The following is a 22,283-nucleotide window of genomic DNA, read 5'->3' on the forward strand; positions in this document are numbered from 1 at the left end:
GGTTTTAAAGGATTTCCCCCTTATCCTTAAGCTGTGACCCCTTGTCCTGGACTTCCCCAACATCGGGAGCAATCTTCCTGCATCTAGCCTGTCCAACCTCTTAAGAATTTTGTAAGTTTCTATAAGATCCACTCTCAATCTCCTAAATTCTAGAGAGTATAAACCAAGTCTATCCAGTCTTTCTTCATAAGACAGTCCTGACATCCCAGGAATCAGTCTGGTGAACCTTCTCTGCACTCCCTCTATGGCAATAATGTCCTTCCTCAGATTTGGAGACCAAAACTGTACGCAATACTCCAGGTGTGGTCTCACCAAGACCCTGTACAACTGCAGTAGAACCTCCCTGCTCCTATACTCAAATCCTTTTGCTATGAAAGCTAACATACCATTCGCTTTCTTCACTGCCCATTACTTGGGCTTTGTTCTCATGGTCTTAGAGTGATACAGTGTGGGAACAGGCCCTTCGGCCCAACTTGCCCACAGCGGCCAACATGTCCAAGCTACACCAATCCAACCTGCCAGCGTTTATCACATAACCCTCTAAACTTGTCATATCCATGTGCCTGTCTAATTGTTTCTTAAACGTTGCGATAGTACCTGCCTCAACTACCTCCTCTGGCAGCTCGTTTTATTCATCCACCGCACTTTGTGTGGAAAAGGTTGCCCCTCTCAGATTCTTATTAAATCTTTTTGCCTTAAACCTATGTCCTCTGGTTCTCGATTTCCCCTTTCCGAGCAAGAGACTTTGTGTGTCTATCTGATCTATTCCCCTCATGAATTTATACACCTGTATAAGATCACCCCTCATCCTCCTGTGCTCCAAGGAATAGAGTCCCAGCCCTACTCAACCCCTCCCAATAGCTCAGACCCTCGAGTCCTGGCAACGTTCTCGTAAATCTTCGCTGTACCTTTTCCAGCTTGACAGCATCTTTCCTATAACATGGTGCCCAGAACTGAACACAATATTCTAAATACGGTCCCACCAATGTCTTGTATAACTGCAACCTGACTTCCCAACTTCTATACTCAATACTCTGACTGATGAAGGCCAATGTGCAATAAGCCTTTTTGACCACCCTATCTACCTTCGACTCCACCTTCAAGAAACTATGCACCTGCACTCCTAGATCTCTCTGCTCTACAACACTACTCAGAGCCCTACCATTCACTGTGTAGGTCTTGCCCATATTAGACTTCCAAATTGCAACACACAGTGCGGAAACAGGCCCTTCGTCCCACCGAGTCTGCACAGACCAGCGATCCCTGCAACTTACACTATCCTAAACACATTAAGGGCAATTTACAATTATACCAAGCCAATTAACCTGCAAATATTACGTCTTTGGAGTGTGGGAGGAAACCGGAGATCCCGGTGAAAACGTGCGCAGGTCACGGGGAGAACATACAATCTCATACAAACAGCACCCCTAGTCAGGATTGAACCCGGGTCTCTGGCGATGTAAGATAGCAATCTACAGTTGCGCCACCCTAAAGAATGTTTCTAAACAACATATTCTTGCAAAAGTCATCGCATGTAGGACTAAAGGCTGCACTGGGAGTGGGGAGCTCATATGAAAGATGCTAGAGGGAATGTTTTAAAGGGATCTAGAAGCATCTAGATGAGATTGTAGTAAACAATGGGGGGAAATTTAAAAACAAGATAAGGATTTTGAACCGGGTTTATCGAAGAGCAGTTAAAGTTAGAGTGATTACATGGTTTAGTGAAATTTAGCATGCAGAGCATTCTGGACTATAAACTATCTATGGAGTTTAGAAAGTATGGAGCTTTATAATACACATTGGAGTTGATGTATGCACAAGGGCTATGGTAGCACCAGGCAAAGTTGTGGAGATTAAAAGCATGTGCTAATTTTGGGATGAATGGATGTTAACACATGGTATTGGGAGTAGGGTACTGACATGGATAGAAAATTGGTTGGAAAGACAGGAAACAAAGAGTAGGGATTAACGGGTCCCTTTCAGAATGGCAGGCAGTGACTAGTGGGGTACCACAAGGCTTGGTGCTGGGACCGCAGCTATTTACAATATACATCAATGATTTAGATGAAGGAATTAAAAGTAACATTAGCAAATTTGCAGATGACACAAAGCTGGGTGGCAGTGTGAACTGTGAGGAGGATGCCATGAGGATGCAGGGTGACTTGGACAGATTGGGTGAGTGGGCAGATGCATGGCAGATGCAATTTAATGTGGATAAATGTGAGGCTATCCACTTTGGTGGCAAGAACAGGCAGACAGATTATTATCTAAATGGTGTCAAGTTGGGAAAAGGGGAAGTACAACAAGATCTGGGGGTCCTTGTTCATCAGTCACTGAAAGTAAGCATGCAGGTACAGCAGGTAGTGAAGAAAGCGAATGGCATGTTGGCCTTCATAACAAGAGGAGTTGAGTATAGGAGCAAAGAGGTCCTTCTGCAGTTGTACAGGGCCCTAGTGAGACCACACCTGGTGTATTGTGCGCAGTTTTGGTCTCCAAATTTGAGGAAGGACATTCTTGCTATTGAGGGAGTGCAGTGTAGGTTCACAAGGTTAAATCCCGGGATGGCGGGACTGTCATATGTTGATAGAATGTTGATAGAACGGCTGGGCTTGTACACTCTGGAATTTAGAAGGATGAGAGGGGATCTTATTGAAACATATGATTATTAAGGGTTTGGACATGCTAGAGGCAGGAAACATGTTCCCGATGTTGGGGGAGTCCAGAACCAGGGGTTACAGTTTAGGAATAAGGGGTAAGCCATTTAGAACGGAGATGAGGAAATACTTTTTCACACAGAGTTGCGAGTCTGTGGAATTCTCTGTCTCAGAGGGCGGTGGAGGCCGGTTCCCTGGATGCTTTCAAGAGAGAGTTAGATGGAGTTCTTAAAGATAGCGGAGTCACGGGATATGTTAAAATATCTTTTTAAAATGTGCAATTTGCCCAGGCAAGTGAAAAGTGGATCCTTTTTCTTTTTGATGCGCAGTCAACACCAAGTAATCAGCGTTCTGTGGCTGTAATTTATATTCACTTTCCTTATTTATATTTTATTTGATGTGTAATGGATATTCCAGGTTACTTCAGTTTCAAGAATGGAACTTAAACCTCTATAAAGTTAATTGATTCCCTAACAGATCCATTTAAACCTGAATGAGTCCTATGAAAACATTGTAATTGTGCTGTTTTTCTTTTTTTAAGACCTGGATCATATGAAAATCATTTAAAGGTTCAATAGTTATTTTAGTTTGCCATTTAAATTGCAGATATTTTGGTACGTGCATTTCCTATAAAATCTGAAGTGTGCCCTCTACTGCTTATCAGGGGAGTTACAGTCCCTGCTGCACTATTTATACAGGGTACTGATCACATGGATACTGTGCAAAATTTTAATAACTTGATTTCCAAGACTAGGTTAACCTCCAAGCATTAATCTATGCTTTTTAAAATGTGGTTCAAGTCGCAATGCTTATACAGGTAGAATAATGCAGAACGCTGGGAGAAAGTAAAATTGACATAGAAACATAGAAAGTAGGTGCAGGAGTAGGCCATTCGGCCCTTCGAGCCAGCACCGTGGCTGATCATCCAAAATCAGTACCCTGTTCCTGCTTTTTCCCCCATATCCCTTGATTCTGTTAGCCCTAAATCTAACTCCTTTGAAAACATCCAGTGAATTGGGCTCCACTGCCTTCTGTGGCAGATAATTCCACAGAATCACAACTCTGTGGGTGAAAAGGTTTTTCCTCATCTCAGCCCTGAATGGCCTACGCCATATTCTTAAACTGTGACCCCTGGCTCTGGACTCCCCCAACATCGGGAACATTTTTCCTGCAGCTAGCTTGTCCAATTCCTTAAGAATTTTATATGTTTGTAAAAGATAACCTGGCATCCTTCTAAATTCCAGTGAATACAAGCCCAGTCGGACCATTCTTTCATCATATGTCAGTCCCGCCATCCCAGGAATTAACCTGGTGAACCTACGCTGCACTCCCTCTCGTGCTGTGACATTACAATCCTTGTTTCTAATAACTGATTAGAATTCCAGTCTATTTTGTTTAGGATGTTAACTTTTCTCTCTTGCATTTTATTCCCCTTTTCTGTCTCCTGTTCTTCACATCATGTCAAATCTGCTCACAACTACATATGTTTTGAAATGTTAATGCGAATTGGCGGAAATAAAACACAAATAAAGTAGTGTGAAAGAAAAGTAACGTGAACATAGAGAGGGGAAAAAAAATGAAAAGACCCTGACGTCTTATTTCCTCTTTCCTATTAGCTCCTGTCCAAAAAGTCTATTTAGTTGATTCCTACTCACTGTGAGGAAAGTAGGGAAGTAAAGACCATTGATAAATAGATGTCAACCTAACTAAGCTGTATTTGAGATAATTGTCTTGTGTTGTGGAAAATATTGATTTAATGTGATTATCCCTCTATGAAATGGATAGGTAACATAGAATATGTTTCAGGATGAAATAAAAGATCTGTCTGATTTCCAACAAAATCTTGCATGTGGTGAAAGGATTTTTTGTGAAATGGTTATAATGCAGTGTTGCCATCTTCTGGTTGGTGTGGCATATTTCATTCATTGGCCATAATGTTTACTTTCTGTAGATGAATCATTGAAGTATAGGGCTAGAAATTATTGATCATCAGTCCATTGACAGGCCAGCTTGAACGTTCAGGCTCATTATTGTCGCATGTATCGAGGTACAGTGAAAAGCTTTGTTATCCATGCTATCCAAACAGCTCAGATATACCATACACAAATGCAATCTTGTCCAACTGAAGTACGATAGAGCAAAGGGCAAGTCACAGTGCAGAATGTAGTGAGTGCACAAGTTATAGGAGTAAAATCACATTATAGCGAGTTCACAAGTTATAGGAGTAGAATTAGGCCATTTGGCCCATCGAGTCTACTCTGCCATTCAATCAAGGCCGATTTCCGATTATTATTCATTCTAATAATAATTAGTTTGATAAACAAAAAGTCCAATGTCCTCAATGGGGTAGGGGTGAATCGGACTGTACCTTAGCTTATGGAAGCCCGATAACAAAGGCGAAGAAGCTGTTCCTGAGTCTGGTGGCGCTCACTTTTCAGCTTCTCCACCTTTTGCCGGATGGAAGTAGGGAGAGAAGGAAGAATGACCAGGGCAAGACAAATCTTTCATTATGTTTGCTAATTTTCTGAGGTAGTGTGAAGAGTAGATGGAATCTGTGGTGGGAAGTCTGGTTTGTGTGTTGGACTTGGCTACATCTACAACACTCCAGTTTCTTGCAGTATTGGGTAGAGCTGCTCTCAAACCAAGCTGTGACGCAACCCGCCAAATGTTTGTGTCACTGGATACATGCTGAATATCCTCAGTCTCCTTGGGACGTACAGGTGGTAATTGATGCACCGCTGTTGCATCAATATGGCTGGTCCATGACAGATCATCTGTAATATTTCTGCCAAAGAACTCGAAGCTCTCAATCATTCCCACTTCTGCTCTATTAATGCGGTTTGGGGCATATACTCCACTTTCTACTAACTATGCCGCTCACACTTTTATGTATTTCTATCGGGTCTCTCCTCAACCTCTGAAGCTCCAGAGAAAACAATCCACGTTTGTCCAATCTCTTGCGGCATTTTTCATTTTCCTTGAACTTCATCCCCTTTCATCTCCCGTTTTCACACCTTGTACTTCCACATCTGTCTCCCTCTACCCTGACTCTCAGTCTGAAGAAAGGTCTCGACCCAAAACGCCACTCATTCCTTCTCTCCAGAGATGCTGCCTGTCCCGCTGAGTTATTCCAGCATTTTGTCTATCTTCGGAGTAGACCAGCATCTGCAGTTCCTTCCTATGCACTTTTCTTGTGCCTAATGCCCTCTAATTAAGACAGGACACTGGGAAACCTTTTCTGCGCTCTCCCCAAAGCCTTCCTGTAATGGAGTGATCAGAAATCTGCATAATATTCTGAACGTGGCTTAATCAAAATTGTATAAAGCTGCTGTGTGACACTTGCTCAATGCCTCGGGCAAAAGTTTAGTTTAGAGATACAGCATGGAAACTGATTCTGCAGCCGACCATCAGTCACCCGTTTACACTAATTCCATGTTATCCCACTTTCTCATCCACTCCGTACACACTAGTGGCAAATTATAGGAGCAAATTAACCTACAAACGCACACGTCTTTGTGCTGAGTGGGGAATCTGGAGCACATGGAGGAAACCCGCATGGTCACAGGGAGAACATGCAAACTCCACACAGACGGCACCCAAAGCCAGAATCGAACCCGGGTCTTTAGCACTGAGGCAACTACTCCACCAATTGTGCTACTGTTGCCCTTAAAGGGGGAAGAAAGCGAGTGAAAATGCAAAAGGTGAACGTGTGAAACGACACGCACACACACCTTCCAGCTCTCCTACACTGTTTTCTTTCGTTGGTTTCTCTTCCTTTCTCTTTGTTCATGTCTCCCATCCCATGACCCCACTTGGCTCCATCTGCCCATCCTCTTGCCCATCTGGTTCCACGTGTTTCATTCTGGCAATCGTTCCTGTTCCCCCCCTGTCCTAATGCAGGGGCTTGACCTATAATGTCAACTTCCGTGTTTTTTCTTCCACAAATGTTGTTTGACCGCTGCGTTCTTCGCGTGTTCTGTTTTTTCTGTTCCATTTCCAGCATTTGCATTCTCTTCTGTCTTCATCCTCTGTTCCCGTACTTTTCCTCTTCCCATGATTGCCAACCAAATCATCATAACTATTGATATGATGGGGAATGCAAACTTTTAATTATTTTTTGTACCTAACTTTAGAACCAATTTCTATGGAATTTGTGTGGCATTTTGGAGCAGAACCAGAATAAACATTGCACTCCACATTTGGTTCCAATCAGGTTTTGAATATCTGTGCCAAAGTTTTCATTTATTGAAATTCTTGACCGAAGGAGCTCAAATTTGCACAAATACAGTCATTTCATACTTTAATTATAGATTCCTATTGCTTCCCCATAGCTAACTGGCCAGTAATTTCCTGATTGATCTGTTTATCTTCATTGTTCGCTGTGCTCCATTTTGAAGGACTATTTCCTGAAACAAGGTAGAAATTGAATGGATTGAAAGATATAGCATAGAAACAGGCCCTTTGGCACATCGAGTCCACGCTGATCGATGTTCACACTAGCTCTGTTATCCCACTTTCGCATCAACTCTCTACACACTAGGCACATTTTCAGAGGCTGATGAACCTACAAATCTGCACATCTTTGGGATTTGGGAAGGAAACCAGAGCACCCGGAGGAATATCCACACAGTCACAGGGTGATTGTGCAAACTCCATACAGACAGCACCCACGGTCAGGATCGACCCTGTGTCTGGTGCTGTAGGGCAGCAGGTCTGTCAGCTGCAAACTATCTTGTTGAGGTCATTTAAAATCCATATGTTCGCTTCATGGGAACTTCAGTATTTAATCATATTTTGCGAATAGGTACAAGTGAGGGATCATCATTACAACATTCCTCTACTTTGTGTTCTAGTGTCATAGAGCTCTTAAGAACGCAAACAGTGCCTTTAACAAAACTTGCACATGTCAACCAAGTCGCATAACAGCAAGTCCCACATGCCTGCACTTGCCCCATACCTTTCAAACGTTCAAACCTTTCCTATCCATGTACTTGTCGAAGTGTCTTTCGATTTTTTTAATTGTTTCAGCCTCTAGTTAATCTGGCCGTTCATTCCATATCTGTCCTTCATAATTTTATGTGTAAGGTCAGCCCTCAGCCTTCTATGTTACATGGAAAAAAGACCTGGCCTATTCAGATTGTTCTCCAGCTTATTATACTTGTAAATCTTTTTGCAATTTAATGATGTGCTTACTGAGGGCGATCAGAATTGTATGCAATACTACAAATGTGGTTATACCACTACCTTATACAGAACTCTACACAATATCACACACCATTTCTGATTTTATTATTTCCGGCTCTCTGCTCTCTGAAGCCTCCAACCTTATCGTTCCACAGTCCTGCACGGCCCGACATTATCTCCTCCCCAAAATCCACAAACAGAACTGTGGTGGAATACCCATTGTTTCTGCTTGTTCATGTCCCACCAAATTAATTTCTACATACCTTGACTCCATCCTTTCCCCCCTGATCCAATCCCTCTTTACCTATGTCCAAGACACCTCACCGGTTCTTTGTCTCTTCAACGACTTCCTTCTTCCAGGCCCCCACTCCCTCATCTTTACCATGGATGTCCAGTCACTCTACACCTCCATCCCCAACCAGGAAGGTCTTAAAGCCCTCCCTTTCTTCCTCGACCGCAGAACCAGACAATTTCCATCTACCAATACTTGCCTCCGCCTAGCAGAGATGGTCCTTACCCTCATCAACTTCTCCTTTGACTCCTCCCACTTCCTCCAAATCCAAGACGTAACTATGGGCACACGCATGGGCCCCAGCTATGCCTGCCTCTTTGTTGGGTACGTCGAACAATCACTGTTCCAGGCATATCCCTGAACTCTACCTCCGCTACATTGACGACTGCATCGGTGCTGCCTCCTGCACCCATGCAGAACTCACTGACTTCATCAACTTGACGACTAATTTCCATCCGGCATTCAAATTCACTTGGACCATCTCCAACATCTCCCCACTGTTTCTGGATCTCACCGTCTCCATCACAGAAGTCAGACTATTGACCAACATCCACTACAAACCTACCGACTCCCATAGCTATCTAGACTACACTTCTTCCCACCCTGCTTCCTGTAAAGACTCTATCCCCTACTCCCAATTCTTCCGTCTACGCCGCATCTGCGCCCAGGATGAGGTTTTCCATATTGGATCATCAATGTCCTCATTCTTTAGGAGACGGCGGTTCTCCTCTTCCATTATAGATGAGGCTCTCACTAGGGTCTCCTCAATATCCCGCAGCTCCCCCTCCCATTCCCAATCTGACCTTTATGTCCTGGGCCTCCTCCATTGTCAGAGTGAGGCCCAGCGCAAATTGGAGGAACAGCACCTCATATTTCGCTTGGGTAGCTTACACCCTAGTGGTATGAACGATGACTTATCTAACTTCAAATAACCCTTGCGTTCCTTCTCTTTCTCCATCCCCTCCCCCTTCCCAGTTCTCCCACCAGTTTTACTGTCTCCAACTGCATTCTATCTGTCCCGCGTACTCCCCTGACATCAGTCTGAATAGGGTCTCGACCCGAAACATCACCCATTCCTTCCCTCCGGAGATGCTGCCTGTCCTGCTGAGTTACTCCTGCAGTTTGTGTCTACCTTCGATTTAAACCAGCATCTGCAGTTCTTTCCTACACTTCCTGTACACAATACCCAGGCGTGTCGAAGGCAAGCATGTCAAACACTATCTTCACCACCTTGCCCACCAGTCTTTTATCATTGAATAATAATTGAACACCTAGGCTTAATGAGTAGATATAACCAAAGTACTTTTCTGGAAGGTACGTTGCTTAAAGAAATTAAGATTACGAGGATTCAATTAGCAGGATAAAGCATAACCAGTGGGTGTTATGTTTTTGATCAAAAATACATTCATAGAGATGACACTCAGAAGATTAGAGATTATGCATAACATAGTATAGACAGTAGATTTGTAAAAATAAATGAACATTTTCAAGTTGGCAAGCTTGAACAGCTAGTTAGTCTCAGAAATTAGTGTTGGGGTCCCAGCTATTTGCAATCTGTATTATTGATTTAGTGAAGTGATCCGTTTTAATAATATAAAGCCATGCGATAAGGTAAGTTTTGGAAAGGATATTGAATATAAAGTTTAAATCAAGCTCCGTATTATGATGCATGCAAAATTTGATAACATCTGCATTATACAATCCATTCTGAATTCTTGAATTTATGTATTGGTCTTAATAGAATGTTGAGAGCTGGATTTTACAAAGGTGATTTTGTTGCTGGAGCCATAACACATTTCCCCCAGTTATGATTTTTATACTAATGCCATTTTTTGAAGAATAATCGGTGTATAGGGCACAAAAATGTAATGTACTGGAAAACATTTTGGTAAGAATTCAAATTATAAATTGTACTGATAAAGGTGCTTGTGTTCATTCCTAATAGGCAATTTCTGATGCTTATCCGTGTACTAAAGGAATTTAAATAGAAAATGTTTTCTTGTATAATTAAGAAATCTGTAGAAGTAATAGAGTTTTACATTCACATACCTTTTGTAAGTTTAAGAACAAGCATTTGCTTTGAATCAGTATTGTGAGATGTGTAATTATTGTTATGTTCTGCAGGTATTCTGGAAAGGAACCAAGCAATTTGAGCAACAATACAAGACTTGTAGAATGGGTGCCTCAGAATGATTTACTTGGTGAGTTGATACATGAGAGATTGAGAGTGACTGTTCAGTTGACTAATCTGTTTCAGATTTTCATCTGATATACTCAGAATCCATTTCCCTTTGAGAATGTTATTATTAAATCTACTTTCACCTCACTTTAGACAACTAATTGCAGATTATGCTTCATTTCATAACTGTTCTGGTTCATTTGCCAGTTTCCTTAAATTTATCCTATTGGCTGCATGCCATAGTTCTTTATGATTTTGAACAGTTTTAAATTTCCCTTAACCATTTCTCCAGTATGACCTTGTTTCCAAGTCTCTCCACGATTATGAAATCCCACATTCTGGTACCATTGTGGTAAATCACCTCTGTGTCCCTCTGATTGGCAACCTGTACTGCCCCATTATTCCAAATGGCACAAAACCAGAAATTTGAAGCATTTTTAAATTACTTTCTTTTTAATTTTTTTTAACAAAGGTTCTAATATTTATTTTAATATCCTTTGCAAATTGGACACCTGCCTTCCAAATCTGGGTATGGACACCCCTTGGTCTTGAGTCCAGTGCATCACCTTCCAAGCTGAGTTAAATTGCTTTTCTATATGTCCGAGCATACCACCTATCTGAACTTTTTTTACATTTCATTTCTATTCACTATAGTTAGTACATTTGAGTTTTCTTTGCAATTTTTCAAAATGATGCTCTGCATACAGAAGCCAATTTCTATTTTAAGCATAGCAGTGGTTTGAATATTGACAACCTTGTTGCAAAATTATTCCCCTTGGTCTTGAACTAGTCACCAATGTTCTACTTTATGTCTGTCCATTAGCCAATTGCATATCAGTGTTGTCATTGTTTTAATGTTGTGAACCTCGATTATCTTTACAAGGCTGAGATAGCTATCCTGGAGCTTACAATGCTGAGGAATGACCTTTATAGGGTGGCATCAAGGAAGAGCCAGTGTAGGAGAGTCAAAAATTAGAAGGCAAAGATTGAAAGTAAGAAGAGTAAGATTTAAAAGGATCCCAAGAGCCGAGTTGTTCCACACAGGCGGTGGCACGTGTATGGAACAAACAGCCGGAGATAGAAGTGGGTATAAGCTAGAGTCCTGGAAAACCATCCAGATACCTGTTTATTGTGGTGAGGCTTGCATGCAATGATGGGCTACAAAGTGAAGTAGTGCAGTAACACTGGCAACAAATGTTCCACGTCAGCGAGCTCAATGCCTCCAATACTTGCTTTGAACAGAGCATGTAGAAAAAGATTTTTACTGTCTACCATGTGTCTGCCATTTCTCAGCAAAAAGCTGAATGTTCATTATTTCATGCAAATGGATACTGCTTGCTACTTTGCATGCAGTTTCATGTGGAAAGGAGCACTGTACTCTTCACTGAGCTTTACCATTTCTGATTTGAAAGGTGATTGATAAAGCAGTTTAATGGGGCTGAGGAACACCTGCAAAGTTATTTTAGGGACTGTGATGACTGTACATGTAGTCATCTTCCTTAATAAATGGTGAGACTCCAGTCTTAGTTTAGTTACAGCGCGGTACAGGCCCTTCGACCCACCGAGTCTGTGCCAACCAGTGATCCCTGCGCACTTACACTATCCCATACACACTAGGGGCAATTTACAATTATACCAAGCCTATTAACTTACAAACCTGTATGTCTTTGGAGTGTGGGAGAAAACCCATGCAGGACATGAGGAGAGTGTACAAACATTGTACAGACAGCACCTGTAGTCAGGATCGAACCCAGGTCACTGGTGCTCTAAGGCAGTAACCTTACTGCTGCGCCAAACAGGTTTTACTGTGTCTCACTTTGATGCTGTACCATTTTGGCTTGATTTTTGAAGACAGTCACTTTCATTTCACCAAGTGACTTTGACAAGATCCATAAACGAGTTTGTGAGCACGTTATTGGCTAATGAAGGTAGACAGCTTTGAACATAGAACAGTACAGCACAAGAATAGGCACTTTGGCCCATAATGTCAGTGCCGAACATACTGCCAAGACCCAAATCTTATCTGTCTACACATACATTCATATCCCTCCATTCCCTTCATACCATTTGCTTATACAAAAGTTTGTTTAAATGTTACTATCGTAACCGCCTCAATCACGGCAGTTGCAGGCACTCACCATTCTCCGTGTATATATATTTTTAAACTTGCCCTGCACATCTCCTTTAAACTTTGCCCCCCCCCCCCCCCGCCCACCTTAAAGTTATGCACTCTAGTATTTGATTTTTTTTAATCCTGTGGAAAAAGGTTCTGATTGTCTATCCTATCTATGCTTCTCATCATTTAATAAACTTCCATTAGGTTTTCCTGCAACCTCTGGCGTTTCAGAGAAAACAATCCTAGTCTCTCCAACTTTTCCCTGTAGCTAATACCCCCTAATCAAGGCATCACTCTGGTAAACCACTTCCATACCTTCTCCAAAGCATTTTTATTGGCAGTAATATATATTGAATTGCATATACTTCCGTTGAAATTAGATATTATATTTTGCTGTTCTGGAATGAAACTAATAGTTTTATTTATGTAAATATAGGTCACCCAAACATCAGAGGATTTCTAAGCCATGGTGGTCTAAATGGTATATTTGAAGCGATGTACCATGGTGTTCCTGTGGTTGGAATTCCCCTTTTTGGTGATCACTATGATACAATGACCCGTGTGCATGCCAAAGGGATGGGCATCTCATTAAGCTGGAAAACAATGACAGAAGATGATCTGTATAATGCATTGGTGACAATAATTACTGATCCACGGTAAGAGATAAAGACTTGCAATATTTTGCAAAAGTGTAGAAGGCACATTGTTGAAGGTGTTTGCTTATTTTAAAGTGTGAACTAACAACATCAGAGGTAGGCATCTCAAAGTAAAAAAAACATACAAATAAAAATATCTTGCTAAGAAATTAAGGGTTAAGCTGGTTTGTCCTAAAAATAGTTTAAATGTTTTGAAGATGAAAATAAAATGGGAATTTTTATTTGAAATAGTTCTGAAGGTGCTTCTAAATGGATTCAGCAGAATGATGCACATTAAACTTGCTGTATGGTGTACAAACTTGCTGCCAGAGATTAGGAAACTGCAAGATTCTCTACATGAGGATTTGACGGAATAGTACCAAACACATTCGCAAAAGGGGAAATTTCACAGTGAAACCAGGAAACGGCTCTTGTGTAAAGTTTAATTAGGACGAATAGGCATACTTTATTTTCACATGTGACTAGGCACAGACAAATTTGATCCTTGGATACACAATGTATACAAATAGCAGCCACCTACATCACTGACAAAGTTACAAAGCATGCCAGTTCCCTCTTTTGTCTCCCCCCCCCAATAGTTCCTCCATGCCGGGTCCCTATTGTCCTTTGTGTCCTGCTCCCCCCCCCCGCATTGTCCATTGTTCTCTCCCCACCACCCTCACGGCGGACCCCCATGCCGGGCCATCCATTATTCTTCCCCTCCCCCTTCACGGTGATCTCACGCTCTCATCAACCGTCGACCGTGGGACCCCATCGTCGCGAGGCTTCACCGTTGCCACCGCTTCACCAACGCTGACGCCTCACCGCGGTCGACGCCCCACTTTACGCCTCCGTGGTGCCAACCCGGGCCCCAGCCCCAGGCTCCATCAGCCGCTCCGCCAACCTGGACTCCGACCCTTGAGGTCCCGGCCGGGCCCCGACCCAGGCTTCTACGCGGCGACCCAGGAAGCATCGAGACTGTGGCGCCTCGATAAAGGCCTCCGGCCGTGTTCCCAGTTCACAGCTGCGGCCCGTCAGGAAGGGGGGGGGGGGGGGGGGAAACAGAGAACAGTGCTCATAGCCGAACTTGGTCCGCATAGACAGAGCTGCCAAGTAGTACGGATTTTCTGTATTTTGTACGGAAATGCGATAAGAATACGGATGTACGGTTTTGCTTTGTAAAATACGGATTTTTTTAAAACTTCCTGTTTCATCTTGCTGCTTAAAAAGATGTAAGGATATAAAAAATCATACTGTACCTCTAAACATTAAGCAGATTAAATCTATTAGTATTTTAAATGTCAAGATCTGGATGATTATTTTTGTAACCTTTGATCTGCCTGTCCCGCTCCAGGTTTAAACAGCGCTGTCAGTTTAGCGCGTGGGAATTTAAACGAACAGCGCTATGGGTTCTAATTATAGCGCTACCAGCTGGAGCGCTATTGCCTTTACACATAGCGCTATGGGTCACAGACTGTTCGGGGAGGGAGAGAGAAAAAAAGAAGGAAGAGGGAGCGGTAGGGGGAGGGGAAGGAGGGAGAGAGAGCGAGGGAGGCTTCCAAAATGGCTTCTACAGCTTCATCTGGTGCTAAAAGCAGGAAGCAGCCGTTCAAAAAGCAGTATACAAAGGGGTGGCAATGAATGCACTGTCAAGTGAGGTGCGTAGAAGACGTCAATTGGTAGCAAAGTTATGCATACTTGTACTCTTACATGGGTATGACTGCACAAAAAAAACATTTTTTTTCAGCAAAATGTTCAGCACCGTGTAAAAACACTGATTTCCTCAGCAAAATACTGATTTTCAGGTACCAGAATACCGAAATGCTCTGACAAAACTTGGCAGCTCTGCATAGACTATTTTGGTTGAAGGACGTTTTTCCATGCTCTGTTGTAAATTATTATAGTTTATTGATTAATGCATTGTTGTTTTTTTTAGGTACAAGCAACGTGCAGAACAGTTATCTCAGATTCATAAGGACCAACCAGAACATCCTGTAAGCCGAACCGTTTATTGGATTAACTACGTACTCCGTTACAGTGGAGCACAGCATCTTCGCGCTGCTGTTTATAATGTCCGGTTCTACCAGTACTACTTGTTGGATGCATTACTGCTCGTTACAATAATTATTGTTGTTGCATACAAGATAGGATTTTTGATAGTAAGTCTGATCGCCAATAGGTTTTCATCTAAATTATTGCATAGTAATGCTAATGGATACTGCAATAATGGAATATCAAATGGTAAACATCGGAAGAATGGTCACATCAAACATGAAAAGAAAGTGAAATGAATATTCCATAATATTGGGAAAGATTTAAGTTAACTACTGTTGGTATAATTCCAGCTGTGTAACACATTACTGACAGCATTTAAGAAAAATAACTGTGTTAATGTGCTCCACCATTTAACTTAATTTTGCCTAAAATTCCATGTGCTGACTAAAGGACCGACGGGCACAACTTAAAAATGCAATGCTGTATATTTGAATCTTGGTATTTCTGCACAAATTACTTTTGGCACTGAAACATAAGGGCCTTAATTCTTGAAGCCTTTTATTATGAATTTTTATAAACTGTTTTGAGATTTATTAGTGACTTGTGTGCCCCATTTTTTTTTAAATTAAGAAAAGATGAAGGCTTTGATACTTGGTAAAATTGGTTCTTTTTTTTCTGTTTCAAAGTTCTCTGAAGATTATGTTACCCATGAATGTGCTGAATAGTATGCTAATGCATTTGTGATGTTAGTATACTCAATTATTTGACCTAATTAAAGATGTTTCATTTGCTCTGATGAATGCCCCTTTTCCGATGGAAATCTTGTGGTTGGATCTCCTGCCTGTAAAGAATTGCTTTGCTTTTTTTATCATCACTATGATTTTTAAGGGGCACAAATCCAGATATCCCTCCCAAACACAGCCTTCGCAGAATCAAAGATGGTACGAGTTTAATAATTATCAAGTGTTGCATAAGTGACCTAATTCAAGGTTTTGTTTCAGGTTTTCAAACAAAATTTCTAATTGTGTAGTTGATAAGTTAAATAACAAGAATACATGGTTTATCTTTTGTAATTCACATATATGGAAAATGATGCGCCGTTATTTACAATACGAACTAAACAGTAGATTTATAATTGCACCACCCTTTAATGTGACTTGCTTGGGGAATGTTTCATAAATCCCATTTAAAAATACAGCATCCCGTGATGGGTATCAATGTTTCCACATCACTTTACACGTGATTTTGGGTGCAGCAGTTTTTTCTCCAGCATCATTTATTAACTCAATTCAAAATTACGAAATGCCTTTTAAATTGATCTTACAAATTGAATTAATGTGTACTATGAATAAATTTGCCACATAGGTACAAAAAGAATCACAGGGTCTAGACTCCATCAAGAATGTCTTGGATAGGCAAAATTGAAGGTTTATTATTGCTCGATCATTTAAAATACCTAACTTTTATTCTGTACCTGCCTTGATGCCCAAGGCCTATAAATGTGAAATAGACACGCTTTTAACTGCCCATCACTTGCCAAAGTATTTTTACATGGTCTTTATATTTTCCCATCAGGACATCGGTGAATATCTGTTGGTGCTTGTTACTTTTCAACAGTTTCATGTTGGCAGCTTTTTGCTGTTGTTTTGACATCTGGGGCACACAATTCACTGTTTCGTAACTACTATTCTTCAGCCCTGTGCTGTTTTCCTGTTTGTCATAGTTTGTCCACTGTGTGACGTGTTTACTGACAAATGAACTAGCCCTGCTGTGAGTGTATTTTTTTATTTATTCTAATTGAAGTTCATGTGTTTGACAAAGGAACTAAGTGCCTTGTATCCAATTTTACTGTTGTCTCCTTGATTCTGACCCAAATATAAACTATTTTTCCATCCTACTTGGAGCCGCAAATGGCCGCTGACTGTAAGGAAATTGATGGGTAATGAACAGCTAATAGCTTTAAATAATTTAACAAAGGAAAGTTGTTGTAAATGTATTTACACTACTTTCATTTCTGTTCAAAGCCCTGTACAGTACTGCCATGAAGTGGCTATAGAGAAAGCAGGTTCTCTGCTTAGAGGCTATGAGTGGTGGGGTGGTTTTTAGCATATCTGTATACAGATGTGTTGACATAGAATAACAGATGCAATGTCTTCAGGCTGTAGCATAGCTGGGCTAAAGCAGAAAAAAAAACAAGCAATAAGCACTGATCACACATGGCCTGGAACCATTTCTTTTTATATGTACATATAAAAATGTAAATGTCTATAATATCAGCTACAGTTTTAAGTATGAACACTGTCATCTGTTATTGCAATAAAGTTAAATGCAAAACGTTGAATAGGTGTTTGGTTTGAGGTTATAACAAATTGTACACGAGTTGAGATAATTTGCTGATATATATTGCCATAAAATTCAGTCTTTGCTTGATTCACTTGATCTTCTCTGAATAGATATTTGTTTTCATTTACTTTAGAGATACAGTATGGAAAGAGGCCCTTCAGCCTACTAAGTCCATACTGAATATCGATCACCTGTTCTCACTAGTTCTATGTTATCCCACTTTCTCATCCTCGACCTGCACATTAGGGGCAATTAGAGAGGCTAATTAACTTACAAATTCACATGTCTTTAGGATGTGGGAGAAAACAGAGTCACTGGAAGAACATGCAAACTCCACACAGACAGCAGCCGAGGTCTGGATTGATCGCTGGTGCTATGAGGCAGCAGCTCTAATTACATCTTTGAGGTGCTTAAAATAAACTAATATTTTACAGTTGTACAATACATTGGTGAGGCCACACTTGGAATATTGTGTTCAGATTTGGTCACCCTGTTATTGGAAAAATGTCATTAAGTTGGAAAGAGTGCAAAGAAGGTTTACGAGGATGTTGCCGGGACTTGAGGGGCTGAGCTGTAGAGAGTGGTTAAGCAGGCTATAATTTTAGTCCTTGGAGCACTGGAGGCTGAGGAGCAATCTTATATAGGTATAAGATCATGAGGGGATAGGGTGAATGCACATTCTTTTGTCCAGGGTAGGGGAATCAAGAATAAGAGGGCATATGTTGAGGTGAGAGGGACTAGATTTAATATGAACCTGAGGGACCACCTATTCATGGTATATGGAACGAGCTGCCAAAGGAGGTGGTTGAGGCAGATACTATAAACATTTAAAAGACACGTGGATAGGAAATGTTCAAAGAAGTACGGGTTAAACGTAGGGAAATGAAATTAGGTATCTTGTTCAGCATGGTTGAGTTGGGCGAGAGGGCCTGTTTCTGTGTTGTGTGAGCGAACACGCAACCTCCGTGCTTGGAAAATTATTTGATTACTGATGGGTTATCCTTGGATCAATAACATTTTTGACCAACTTAATTGAGTCCAGTCCCACTCAATGTGAGCATGTAGCTATGCTTGATATTTTGGTAAAACACCAATTTTATTTTAAAACTGATCAAGAAAATCACCAGCTATGGATGAGGGGCATGCCAATGCCTGTCTGATAGTGGGCTCTCTGCAGCAAAATATAATTAGATTTGTTGAGTGTGTGAAAATGGACCTTCGGCCCACTGAGTCCTCGCCGACCGTTGATCACACATACACTGATCACCCTACACACTAGAGACAATTTACAGAAGCCAATTAACCTACAAACCTGCATGTCTTTGGAGGTACACAAAATTGCTGGGGAAACTCAGCGGGTGCAGCAGCATCTATGGAGCGAAGGAAATAGGCGACGTTTCGGGCCGAAACCCTTCTTCTGTCTTTGGAGTGTGAGAGGAAACCAGAGCACCCGGAGAAAAATCGCGCAATTACAGGGAGAACGTACAAACTCCATACAGACAGCACCCATAGTTATCTACAGGCCCCCAAACAGTAGCCTGGAAAAAGGGTGCAAGTTGAATCAAGAGTTAAAATTGGCATGTCGCAAAGGTAATGCTACGGTGGTTATAGGAGATTTCAACTGGGAAAATCAGGTTGGTACTGGACCCCAAGAAAGGGAGTTTGTGGAGTGCCTCCAAGATGGATTCTTAGAGCAGCTTGTACTGGAGCCTACCAGAGAGAAGGCAATTCTGGATTTAGTGTTGTGTAATGAACTGGGTTTCACAAGGCAACTCAAGGTAAATGAGCCATTAGGAGGTAGTGACCATTACATGATACGTTTTAATCTACAATTTGAGAGGTAGAAGGGAAAATCGGAAGTATCAGTATTACAGTTGGGTAAAGGGGACTAGAGCCATGAGGGAGGAGCTGGCCAAAATGACTGGAAAGAGACCGTAACATGGATGATAGTGGAACAACAATGGCAGGTATTTCTGAGAATCAAGTTTGCATTTATTGTCTCTTAACCAATTAAGGTACGTTGAAATTTGAGTTACCATACAGCCATACTAAGTGAAAAGAACACAATACACACATAAAATAAAATTTAACATAAACATACACTGCAGTAGAATCGACATACCTAACTGATAATACAGAAGGTGCAGGATCAGTTCATTCCAAAGAGGAAGAAAGATTCTAAGGGGAGTAAGAGTGGCTGACAAGGGAAGTCAAGAACAGTGTAAAATTAAAAGAGAAGTATAACACAGCAAAGATGAGCGGGAAGCCATTGGGAAACTTTTAAAGAGCAACAGAAGATAACTAAAAAGACACTACGGGGAGAAAAGATGAGGTAACAAGGTAAACTAGTCAAGAATATAAAGGAGGATAGTGAAAGCTTCTTTAGGTATGTGAAGAGGAAAAAATTAGTTAAGACCAAAGTTGACCCCTTGAAGACAGAAACAGATGAATTTATTATGGGGAACAAGGAAATGGCAGATAAGTTGAACAGGTACTTTGTGTCTTCCTTAGTGAAGACAGATCCAATCTCCCAGATGTACCAGTGGCCAGAGGACCTAGGGATTGAAGGAAATTCACATTAGGCAGTAAATGGTGTTGGGTAGACTGATGGGACTGAAGGCTGATAAATCCACAGGGCTTGATGGTCTGCATCCCAGGGTACTTAAGGAAGTGGCACTAAAAATCGTGGGCGCATTGATGATCATTTTCCAATGTTCTATAGATTTAGGATCAGTTCCTGTGGATTAGAGGGTGGCTAATGTAATTCCACTTTTTAAGAAAGGAGGGGGAGAGAAAACGGAATTATAGACCAGTTAGCCTAACATCGGTGGTGGGGAAGATGCTGGTCAATTATAAAAGATTAAATAGCGGCACATTTGGATAGCAGTAACAGGTTCGGTAGAGTCAGCATGGATTTACGAAAGGGAAATCATACATGACTGATCTTCTGGAATTTTTTGAGAATGTAACAACCAGTGGATGTAGTGTACCTGGACTTTCAGAAAGCCTTTGATAAGGTCCCACATAGATTTGTGGGCAAAATTAGAGCACATGGTATTGGGGGTAGGGCACTGATATGGATAGAAAATTGGTTGGCAGACAGGAAAGTAGGGATTAACAGGTTCCTTTCAGAATGGCAGGCAGTGACTGATGGGGTACCGCAAGGCTCGGTGTTGGGATCCCAGCTATTTACAGTATGCATTAATGATTTTGATGAAGGGATTAAAAGTAACATCAACATTTGCAGATGACACAAAGCTGGGTGGCAGTGTGAACTGTGAGGAGGATGCAGGGCGACTTGGCCAGGTTGGGTGAGTGAGCAGATGCAGTCTAATGTGGATAAATGTGAGGTTATCCACTTTGGTAGCAAGAACAGGAGGGCAGATTATTGAATGGTGTCAAGTTAGGAAAAGGGGAAGTACAACAAGATCTGGGTGTCATTGTTCATCAGTCACTGAAAGTCAGCCTATTTCCTTCGCTCCATAGATGCTGCTGCACCCGCTGAGTTTCTCTAGCACTTTTGTCTACCTTTGATTTTCCAGCATCTGCAGTTCCTTCTTAAACACAAAGTAAGCATGCAGGTACAGCAGGCAGTGAAGAAAGCATGTTGGTCTTCATAACAAGAGTTGTACAGGGCCCTAGTGAGACCACACCTGGAGTATTGTGTGCCATTTTGGTCTCCAAATTTTTGGAAGGACATTCTTGCTATTGAGGAAGTGCACCGCAGGTTCACAAGGTTAATTCCCGGGATGGTGGGACTGTCATATGTTGAAGGAATGGAGCGGCTGGGCTTGTATACACTGGAATTTAGAAAGATGAGAGGGGATCTTATTGAAACATACAAGGTCATTAAGGGATTGGACACGCTAGAGGCAGGAAAGATGTTCCCGATGTTGGGGGAAGTCCAGTACCAAGGGCCACAGTTTAAGAATAAGGGGTAGGCCATTTAGAACAGAGATGAGGAAAAACTTTTTTCACCCAGATAGTTGTGAATCTGTGGAATTCTCTGCCTCAGAAGGCAATGGAGGCCAATTCTCTGGATGCTTTCAAAAGAGAGTTAGAGCGCTTAAAGATAGCGTAGTCAAGGTATATGGGGAGAGGGCGGGAACGGGGTACTGATTGGGGATGATCAGCCATGATCACAGTGAATGGCGGTGCTGACTCGAAGGGTCAAATGGCCTACACCTGCACCTATTGTCTTTAGTCAGGATCGAATGCAGGTCTCTGGCGCTGTATAGCAGCAACTCTACTGCTGTGCCACCGTGTTGCCCTTGGCTCAATATTCCTCCATGATATTGTGGAGCTTGCAAATAAAAAAAACTGGTTAGAGTGGATGACGAGAAGGATGCATCCTGAATTCCATAGACCAAGTTGGGGCCTCAGGGTTTGTGCACTGAAATGAAATTGGAACCTGGGGTAGGGTATAGGTTTGATGTTAGATCAGGACCCAGGGCGTTGGAAGGAGCAGTGTAGAGATTAGCAATAAAGAGAGGTTAGACAAACTGCTTTGTTTTCTCTAGAATGTTGGAGGTTGAGATAGAAGTATATACAATTATAAGAGGGTAGACATTCAGAGCCTTTTTCCACAAAGTGGAAAATGCCCAAGGGCATAGCTTTAAGGTGAGAGATGCAAGGCAGTGTTTGTTTACAAATGTATCTTGTATCCAAATGGGTGCCTGGAACACACTGCCATATGTGATGGTGGAGGCTGAAATGATCGTGGCATTGACAGGCTTTAGAAAGCACATGGATAGGCAGAGAATGGATTACATGCAGGAAGAGGAGGGTAGTTTAATTTGGCATTATTTTGTCTTGGACATCATGGACCACAGAACCTGTTCCTGTGTGGTACAATTCTACGTTCAAAAGCAGTAAAAATAAGTAA

At 41.7% G+C, this 22,283-nt stretch overlaps 1 protein-coding gene across 2 annotated transcripts in view; it reads left to right on the top strand.

The window, feature by feature from the left end:
• Positions 1–17,398, top strand: part of ugt8 (UDP glycosyltransferase 8) — a 71,782-nt gene extending 54,384 nt beyond the window's left edge. For both annotated transcript variants that reach the window (XM_033023451.1, XM_033023445.1), the window contains exons 4-6: positions 10,255–10,331; positions 12,862–13,081; positions 14,997–17,398. In XM_033023451.1, the coding sequence (XP_032879342.1) occupies positions 10,255–10,331; positions 12,862–13,081; positions 14,997–15,351 (652 nt within the window). In that variant the 3' untranslated portion in view covers positions 15,352–17,398. The remainder of the gene's footprint in view (positions 1–10,254; positions 10,332–12,861; positions 13,082–14,996) is intronic.
• Positions 17,399–22,283: the final 4,885 nt, after the last annotated feature.

The sequence above is a fragment of the Amblyraja radiata genome, chromosome 1, assembly GCF_010909765.2.
Source record: "Amblyraja radiata isolate CabotCenter1 chromosome 1, sAmbRad1.1.pri, whole genome shotgun sequence".
Classification (NCBI taxonomy): Eukaryota; Metazoa; Chordata; class Chondrichthyes; order Rajiformes; family Rajidae; genus Amblyraja; species Amblyraja radiata.